Here is a 9,982-nt window from a genome sequence, read left to right as displayed (position 1 = left end):
TATTATTCAAATAAAAAAATCACTATAAAACAAAACTTTTCCACTTTTCAATATCACTTTTTCATTTTTCTATACCAAACATTATTCTCATTCTTTTTCATATAAATCATGACCAGGGGAAAGGAGAGGAGGTTAACAAGTCTTGTGTTGACATAGAAATCAATTATCAACAATAGAAACGAGGACCTAGATGAGAAACTCAAAATTCCCAACTAAACAAATGTGAATAGAGGAATTGCCAATAAAAACAAAAGAAGCATACACCAATTCATTTAGATTGCAAACCTCCATCCCTCATGACATGCATCAGAAAAACATAATTACATGAACAGAACAGGTCTGAAAATGATGTCCTCACGAGACCCGGATCAACAAAAACATTTCTTTCAAATAAATTTACAACAAATCACACCAATTAAAACCAAATTGCTAAAAGATCCAATCTTACATACCAAAATCAAAACACATCGTGCCAAAGAAAATAGAAATAAATAAATAAAAACAGAACCAACGATTTATGATGTTCAGAACCTTATCTGCATACCTAACAAATCAAACCCAAAATAAAATTGAAATACAAAAAGAAGAAACTTGGAACTCTGGAGAATAAAAAATGTTTCACATATGTTTTATACTTAACATTATATAACTCAAAACGAACCATTCTAGCTGAATCATATCTCATTGTTCTTCTCCTCTATCGGCTAATCTCTTTCTCACTAAGCTTGAGCTGAACAAGGGATAATTGTGGGGAAAGAGTTGTAATTAACAACTTCACAAAATATGGAATTGCAAAAATATTCCACCATAAACTTTAAAAAACTAATCAAGGGAATCAAAAACCCAAAGACCAAAATCAACAAGACAATAAATTACTCAGAAACAGAGGCCAAAAATTGAAATATTAAGCAAGAAAAACATGAACTATGGAGAAAAAATGTAATATTTTCTTAAACACCCAGTCGATATCAATAATAATCGTCCAACAGCAAGCATAACCTCCAAACCTTTATAACTAAACTCAATTTAAACTACAATGTAAATCCCAATATAAACCCTAAATTTACATCTCAAATCAGAACAATTAAAGAGAAAAAATCCTTACCTTGTCTCGAGCTTTCTTTCTCCACACTGGTTTTCCTCTCACCCACTACACGGTTCGCATTTTCCCTCTCTTCCGATTCTTGAGTGCTTTTTAATCTCTTTGTATCGGAAGAAATAATATATTTCTTTAGATAATCTATTTTTTACAATTTTCACGGTTGTTTTGTTTGATTTTTACAAGGTCTTAGCACATTGTAGGTCTTATGGGAGTGGGTTATTTTTTCAGTATGAAAAATACTAAGTATATTTGCAACAGTTATGTGGAATCTGAACTATGGTTTGGATTTTTTTTATTTTTTATTTTTTATTTTTTTCAGCCACCTAGCTGCATTACCGTAAATGAAAAATTGTGGTCATGTCTTATTTTTCTTTCTACAAATTGATAAATGCGGAGCTTCGATTGGTTTGCCAATTTGTTACTGGATTGCTTTCCCCTTTCAGACTGCTTGTCCCCATGGTTTATTACTATAATACACTGAATTTGTTTTTTAATATAGAGGAAGATGGACTTGTGTGATGACAATTTGCGTACAAATATTCTGTTGGCATCTCTTTGAATAGGTAAATTGATCGCTATGTTCTTTTAATTTTTATTGAACATCATGATGGTAAAACATTGAAAACTATATGCAATCTAGTAATTCAAAGACTATAGATCCAAAAGTCGTTGACAATTTTTTTTGCCATGAGCAATCTCAGCTTTTAACATAAAAATACGAGCCCTAATTCATTTGGTGAATTGCAGCAAGCGACAAACCCAACTATCTCACTATTTTGACCAGCTAAAAATACACAAATTACAAACATAGTAACATAGATACACCACATTCTGTCAAAAGCAACATAGAAACATTGCAACTGTAAGAATCTTACAGATATATAAACAACATACCAACAATTAGAGTTGGTATTACAACTGTGAGAATCTTACAAACATATAAACGACATACAAATATATGCACTCCAAAATGTGAAACATTGCAACTATGAGAATCTTACAAATATATAAGCAACATACCAAATACATATATCTATCGTATAGATGACAAAACAGAGCAGAAGAAGAGAAATAGATGACAAGGAGAAAATTGTATATAATCAAAATAAGATGTATAGCAGTCTCTATTTTATTTTGATTTTGCCATAACAGAGCATAAGAAGAGAAATAGAGAATAATAAGAAGAAGAAGAAAAAAAAAAAAAAAAGAGGAGAGGAAAGGAAAGGTCTATAACGTTCAAGAAACCAAATGCCCCAAATTCCCAAAATCTTCATAAAATTGAGTATCAACCAACGCAAATCGACAAAAAAGACACCTAGAAATTGCATGCCCACAATCGGTAATCTATCACATACCCAGAAATTCCGTTTCAAACTCGTAACTTCAAAGCCCTAAACTTCTTACCCATTTTCGAAATCAAACAAAACAAAGCGTGGGGTGGGCGTCGCCGGTGGCTGTCCGAGCTGGTGTCGTGGCGGGTGGGCGTAGCCGGCGATTTCAGTTCCGGAGGTGGTGGAGGCGTAAGGTGTGGGTTCTATAGGACGAAGGGTGATAGAGAGGGAGGAGAGAGAGGAGTGTTTGAGGAGAGAAGCACCAGATGGTGGGCGGCGGCACTATTGGTCGTCGTCCTAGGGTGGCGTCTCCGATCTGGTGGGCGTGGCGTCGCCGGAATCCGAAGGCGTGGGGGTGGGGGAGAGAGAGCAGAGCTCTGCAAGGTTCTGGGGAGAGAAATTTTTTCCTTTGGAGGCAGAAGGGGATAACGTGGGTCAGTGTGTGAAGAAGCTGGTGTAGATTTTGGATGAAAACACAAAACAAACCGAAATAAAATTATTTATTCATCACCAATTGAATGGACAGTGAGCTTGAGGTAGAGCTAGTAAAATTTATAAATGAGTTGAGATTGGATAGCCATGGTTCGTCCGGCTCGTTTGCAACCCTATTAAGTAGTAGGTGAGCTGAGCCGGCTCGGCTAATGTAAACTTTAAAAAAAAAAAAAAAAAATTTAACTTAAATGACTCATCTTTCCAATGAGACAAATTAAATTAAATTTAATAATAATAATATATTAGTAAAAAGCTAATAAAAATATATTAGCTTTATCGTGCCGATCCTGAGCGAGCTCACGAGTAGCTTTGTTCGTTTACAGTTCTAGACTAATCAAATAATTAAGGGTAGAATTGTAATTGAACACTTGTCAAATAAAAGTTACTGTTGGGACTTGAAAGGGCTTTGCCACTTTTAATAATAAAATTATAGGGTTAAATACTATTTGTACATATGGTTTGCACTAAAATTAATCAATTCCCAGAACCAACAAGTGGGATTGATTAATGAATTACCGCTCGGGTCCCATACTGATGGTTCTCCTTCGCATCATCTCCGGCATGTATTTTACCCAATTATTCAAGTCTCCTCCCAGGCTACAAGAAGGAAAGAAGATCCTTAAGGGTAGGAAATCTGCTTTGTCGAAGATCATGCTGTTTCTCTATTTAATTTCCTTGACCATGTGAACGATACACATCTCTTTTTTGGGTCCCGTAGTTCTCTACTTTTCTTTTAAAGAAACATGAAATTTCTTACTTTAAAGACAGATCCGACTAGAAATCTAGTCTCTCCTAAGCTTGTTTGGCCCTAAGAGGTAGCCAAACCATCCCCTAGGGCCAAGGGGGTGGTTCGGCCACCCCAGGCCAAACGGAGTGGCCAGCCACCCCCTACGGGATGGTTCGGCCACCCCAACACAGCATCTTTTTTTTTTTTTTTTTTTTGGGATTTTTAAAAATTTTAAAAAATATGACATGGCACCCAAAAACTCAGGTACCACGTGGCGTATAAGGATGACGTGATACCTGTGGTAAGCCAATAAACCGACAGATACTATTTACGATATTTTTGAAAACTCAAGTGACTATTTGATTTTGGTACAAAAGATATGTGCTGCAATAGTATTAACCCAATATATTGGTGAGAAAACTGCCAAGTAGAATTAGTTGTATGAGGGAGACTCGGTGAAATAGACATTTGTGAAGATGATGATGAAGACTTCCTCTGGACAGAAAAACCCTACAAAGCTTTAGTACTTCACTGTTTCTTCGGGAATGACTTTGAGCCTTTCCTTCGCAGCCTGCCAGAGTGGCCCGAGCTGTCAATACCCCTAAAAGAGCTAAAATTCTAATATTGTTGTAGGATCTACAGGCTATCTTGGTTGATGTCCAGCTTTTAAAGAAGCTGAAGAAACTAAAACTATCAGAAATAATGGAGGCATTTCTCCACTCCGAAGTAATGGTGCTATGTTGAAGACTCAGAATTACCGTCAAGGAATCCTCTTCAAGGACTAAATTATGGACAAATTTGACTACGAAGTGGCATGGGCTGCAAGAGCTCACCATGCTGCTATGTCCAGTCGTGCTTATACAACCGATTAACGTTTCACATTCAAAAAGTATGAATATTTTAATTAAAAATTCCCCATAAAAAAATATAAGGTTTACATGGTAGTATCTAACTTATAGAGATTGAACAAAGTTCATGTATATATATATGGCCATTATTTTTCTTTTTTGTTCGCTAATATCATAATCACAGGGAATAAAAAAAAATATATAGAAGCCAGTTCCAGGCACTTCCCAGCCAGAGGACTGCTGAGTCTGGCCATGACATTGAATCTGCCTTCACATGGATCAGCTAGCCCGAACCATGGATACAAGAAGCGTTCCTCCCCCTCCCTGTGCAAGCACAGAAACAAACAGGAAAAGAAAATGCACGCTCCCTACGCAGGCATTATCCTGTTCAGGTTCAAAGGGACTGTCTCAGCCTGATCTGCCAACATCCCAGCCAAATTATTAGCTTGAGCTGAAGCAGATACAGGCACCCCTGGTGCATCTCTTATGTCAATTCAGCAGCAAAAGAAAGAAATCATGACCAAAATTAAAACATGAAAAATAAAGCATTCTATTGCTGAGCCACACGAAACAGAGAGATAAAAGATAGATATGTCTTTAAAGCTTTCACAAACTAAACTCCAAACTTTCCAACAGCGTTCTTGATAAAAGCTAATCTGGCACCAAGTCTCCATTATTCCAAACCCATTCCCCGGAGGCATATGATCCTGCAAAAATTGGCACCCCCAATTCACGAATGCAATTACTTAAGATTCTAATTAGACAAAACAAAGCTCAGGGAAGCCATTTTCATAAGAAATAAGGAAAAACAAAAAACAAAAGTATACTGACCTTCAATGCTCAGAGGAACTTAAGTGACTTGCTGGCAGGTAAATTTCTCCACCTATTTCACCATGTTGTTCTCCACTGACAGTTTTCTTAGCAGCCTGAAACTCAGCACTCATAGCATCCATCCCACGCTGCACAGCTTCCTCAGCACTCCCATAGCCGTGCTCCTCAGCATACTTCCTCACATCCTCTGTTATCTTCATAGAGCAGAATTTAGGTCCACACATGGAACAAAAATGGGCCACCTTGGCACCTTCTGCAGGCAAGGTTTCATCATGGAAGGACATGGCAGTCATAGGATCCAACGACAAAGCAAACTGGTCCATCCACCGGAACTCAAATCTCGCCTTGCTTAATGCGTCATCCCAGGCTTGAGCGTGTGGGTGACCTTTGGCTAAATCAGCTGCATGAGCAGCTATCTTATATGCTATAACTCCAGCCTTCACATCATCCCGATTCGGCAATCCAAGGTGTTCTTTTGGAGTTACATAACACAGAAGAGCAGTGCCCAGAGCCCCAATATTAGCGGCACCAATTGCAGAGGTGATATGATCATATCCAGGAGCGATATCAGTTGTTAAAGGACCAAGAGTGTAGAAAGGTGCTTCATTACACCATTCTAGCTGTTTTTGCATGTTTTCGGGAATCTTGTGCATTGGAATATGTCCAGGCCCTTCATTCATGACCTGAAAGTGCATAGTGTCATATTGTGAGTCATAATGATAAGCAATCATTTGCTCAAAGTAAAATTTGACCGAGAAACAGTGAAGCAGTTTTATAGATAAGTGCAATGCTGAATACATCAGGTAAGCCTACACTTCTTTTTAAATTTATTTTCACTATGTAATTGTTATGTTTGGTTTGACAGGAAAAAGCATTTTACTCGCATAAAAATCTAGTAACCCATAAATTAATGCCTCCATGGTCAACTCAACCGAGTAAAAGTCTAATTACAGCTGCTGCACTATCCAGTAATTAACAGGTATGTTCAATGGATTAGTAGTTTATGCTCACTAAATTTTGTAGCGCTCATGAAGTAGCCAAGGAGATCAGTACACTCTTATACTTTCACTGAGAAAAGTATTCTCAAAAAGATTAATATACACACAGTGGCTCTCTTTTGGCGCAAAGATGAGCCACTGTTAAACTATGAAGCAACAGAATGACAACTTTCAAATTCATTTTTTAAAAATTAAGGTTAACGAAATTTACTTTTCTGCAGTACAAATCAGTTAAAATCCAAAAATGTTGAAATATTCTGAGATTTACAGCGCCAATTTCTACTCAAGAAGGATAAGACTTCCATAGAAATAAGATTAGAGATACCTAAGCCTTGCAAGGGCAATAAAGACAAAGCCAAGTTTCTTCATGTTGTTAAATGTTTGTAAGCCATTAGGCCACCAAACATTTTTGTAATGTTATTACCTGGACATCCTTTTCCCATGCTCTTCGGGTCAGCTCTCCCTGAGTTAAGAGCTCTGCAAACTGAGCAGTGTCATTGGCATCATAAATGGACCCAGGTCTCAGCCCATCTCCTATTGACAGGGCCACATCGTATTGATTACAGATGTCAAGTATGTCATCCCAGTGTTCATATGCAAAATTCTCCTTATGGTAAGCCAAGCACCATTTTGCATGAATGGATCCCCCGCGTGAAACAATTCCTGTCATTCGCTTTGCTGTTAGTGGGATGTATCGTAGTAGAACCCCAGCATGGATAGTGAAGTAATCTACACCCTGCTCAGCTTGTTCAATCAGGGTGTCTCTGAAAATTTCCCAGGTAAGATTTTCCGCGATTCCATCCGCTTTTTCAAGTGCTTGATAGATGGGTACAGTCCCTACTGGTACAGCAGAGTTACGTAGGATCCACTCACGTGTCTCATGGATGTGGCGACCTGTAGAGAGATCCATGACAGTGTCTGCACCCCACATAGTTGCCCATTGGACCTTGTAAACTTCTTCCTCGATGGAGCTAGCAACAGCAGAGTTTCCAATGTTTGCATTCACTTTGACCAGAAAGTTTCTTCCAACTATCATAGGCTCTAGCTCCTCGTGCTTCTTATTGGAAGGGATGATTGCCCGACCCCGAGCAACCTCTGATCTCACAAATTCTGGGTCAAGCTGCTCACGAGTGGCACAGTACAACATTTCCTCGGTTATAATTCCCTGCTTGGCATAGTACATCTGCGTGTATCTAGGTGTACCTAATTTCTCCCGCCTGTCAACCCAGTCTTTACGCAGTTTTGGTAGTCCTGTTTAACTAACAATGTCAATTCAAAACTAGCCAAGTGATCACCGTCCACAAAAGGCAGAATTACAAGACACTGAAGAAAAAAATGATACCACTATTACTAAAATCAACTACTTCCTTAAAATTTATTAATTGATTGTTTCACACGACTTCAATGTCCATTATACAAAGAAATTAAATCCGAAAAAGAAGCATTCCCTTACAATCTTATTATGTTTCCCAAAGCAATCATCATTGGAATAAAGTTATCATGTAAACATGTCAGGACTTCAGGTCATGCTGACTCAACTTGTATAGTATACCAAATGGATTCAAGAGGATACAGTATCAAAGAGTACTTGGAAGATATGGGATTTATCTACAGAGAGTGGGGAAAAATTAATTCAGGAAAAAAAAAAAGAAAAAAAAAAAGGAAAGAAGAATAGTTAACATCATTGGGAACGAAAAATACAAATCATAAATGGTGTAAAAATAAAAATCTGGACACAAATAAAAAGTAGCTCGCAAACAAAGAAAAAAAAAAGTAAAACTTCAGAGAGGAGTAGATATGTGAAAGTTAAACTTGATTCGCATACCAATGCGAGGGCTAATGTTTTGAGGACCAGTGGTGTCATAAGTGTCAAAGTGTGGTTCATCCCCAGCTAGGTGGACCCGTCGAAAGGGAACTTTGAGTATATGACCAGATTGTTCATGAATAACTTCCCTGTATGCCAGATTATGCATCAGTTCATTGCAAACAAATGTATTTGACTGCATTTTACGTGGGTGTCAATGTCATGCCATGAGCAGACATGAGTTAGCAAACCAAATATCTCCAAATGAAAACAATTAGTCATATAAATCAATTGGGAAAGAGCAAGAGATGTACTTAGATTCTTTTGTGCTCTTTGGAAAACATTGTTCAAAGGACGGAAGTGGCAGAAAATCAGGAGCAGCAGGATCAACTGTATGCTTCCTTTGTTTGGCTTTCTCTGAATCGGTTGTTGGGGGATCAAAAGTTAATGTGGCTCTAGGGCCCGAGCTAACAGATGTTTCCTTCTTAGATGCACTTGAGACACGCCCAACCACATCAAACCCAGGCAAGAAGGCAGTACTTGGGAACTTTGCTGGAGAAGCATGGTTGCCATTCTTGCATACAACTGACGTCAAGCTAGCATGCAGGCTATGCAGTGATGTCATCTCTAAGTCAATCTGAACAGTATTCGAGTATTAAAAGATTAGCATCTAATTGACAAGCAACTACACATGCACCGTATCTACAACAAACTGAGTTGTAACATACAAAGAAAAACTACATATTAATAGAAACAGATTGTGCTTTTCAAATATTGAGTAATTAATTCATCAATTATCCTGTGTTTATGCTATTATGTTGGGTCATCACACAGGTTTGTGGCAAAGATGTATCATGAAAAGCTAACATCAACGCAAATTACCATGGATCAATGTCCTAAACGTAACTCTTCGAAAAAAATAAATAAAAAGAAATTGTAAAAGAATTCCTGCAAAACCAGAAATAACTATACTTTTTCTCTATAATAATAATTTATAATTGACGGTTCAATTTAATCACAGTTCCTTTAACAAATCAATATCCGATTCGTTCCACCTCACATTGGAAAATTCGTCCTGCAAAACCTTGAGTTAGCTCGTATATATATATAATTCCTCCTTCAACGAACGACATAAAACTCAGACCATTAAAGCCAAAAAAAAAAAAAAAAAAAAAAAAAAAAAAATCACTAAAAAAACAAACCTAAACCTTTAAGACAACAAAAAAAAAAAAAGAAGCGCTTGCAAAAAAATAGTAGCCAGGCTCTGTTTGGTAGGTGAGGAAATGCAACAAAATCAAATGGAAACTAAAAACTAAATAGCGCTGAACACAAGGACGGTGTGTTTTGCACACTCGGAAACCAAACAGCATGTAACTCGAACGAAAAAAATTGATTTCCTTCATATTTCCCGGCAACAAAACCGAGATCTAAAGGCCGCACGCGAGAGAAATCCAAGGATCAAAAAGGAAACGAACAAAAAGAAATTGAACCTCACAAACGTAAACATGCATGGAAAATTGCTAAATCTAAATGGAAATCAAAGCTTACAAATAAATAAAGAACATTGAGAGTGTAACGCTAGGGTTTAGGAAATGCGTATTTGTGAGAGAGAAGAGAGAGAGGGGGACCTGGAAACGAAGCGGAAGGCCTGGTCTTATCTTCTTTAGGCACGGAGTCTCACTGAGAAGTTCTGAGCTCACAAATTCACATGCCAAAAGATTACGTTGGCTGGCTCGCCTTTTATAGGGGAGCCGGGGACAACTCTCCCGAATACTCCAAAAGATACCTCAAAAGCGGTAGCTGACGTGGCTCTCGTGATTCCCCAGTTAGATATTTCTTTGAATTTTTT

At 37.7% G+C, this 9,982-nt stretch overlaps 1 protein-coding gene across 2 annotated transcripts; it reads right to left on the bottom strand.

The window, feature by feature from the left end:
- Nucleotides 1–4,544: 4,544 nt before the first annotated feature.
- LOC132163981 (phosphomethylpyrimidine synthase, chloroplastic) lies at nucleotides 4,545–9,841 on the bottom strand. Of its 2 annotated transcripts, XR_009438346.1 has the most exons (7): nucleotides 9,762–9,841; nucleotides 8,448–8,770; nucleotides 8,155–8,282; nucleotides 6,754–7,580; nucleotides 5,332–6,014; nucleotides 5,120–5,207; nucleotides 4,545–4,972 (listed from the first exon to the last, which is right to left on the bottom strand). XR_009438346.1 is itself a non-coding variant. In XM_059574374.1 (6 exons), the coding sequence occupies exons 2-5, from the start codon at nucleotides 8,756–8,758 to the stop codon at nucleotides 5,334–5,336; spliced, it is 1,947 nt and encodes a 648-aa protein (XP_059430357.1). In that variant the 5' UTR covers nucleotides 8,759–8,770; nucleotides 9,762–9,841; the 3' UTR covers nucleotides 4,545–5,207; nucleotides 5,332–5,333. The 2 variants fall into 2 exon arrangements, 1 of the variants encoding a protein (XP_059430357.1); XM_059574374.1 differs by having other exon boundaries at nucleotides 4,545–5,207.
- Between the last annotated feature and the right edge of the window lie 141 nt (nucleotides 9,842–9,982).

The sequence above is a fragment of the Corylus avellana genome, chromosome ca10 (assembly GCF_901000735.1).
Source record: "Corylus avellana chromosome ca10, CavTom2PMs-1.0".
Taxonomy (NCBI): Eukaryota; Viridiplantae; Streptophyta; class Magnoliopsida; order Fagales; family Betulaceae; genus Corylus; species Corylus avellana.
Note: the sequence above shows the minus strand (reverse complement) of the source record. Positions and strands in the feature narration are given on the sequence as shown.

Coding starts and splice junctions, on each gene's coding strand:
- LOC132163981 (XM_059574374.1), bottom strand. CDS start 8,758: ATGACATCACTGCATAGCCTGCATGCTAGCTTGACGTCAGTTGTATGC. Junction 7,581..8,154: donor AAACATTAGCCCTCGCATTG/GTATGCGAATCA, acceptor TTAGTTAAACAG/GACTACCAAAACTGCGTAAA. Junction 6,015..6,753: donor CATGGGAAAAGGATGTCCAG/GTAATAACATTA, acceptor ATGCACTTTCAG/GTCATGAATGAAGGGCCTGG.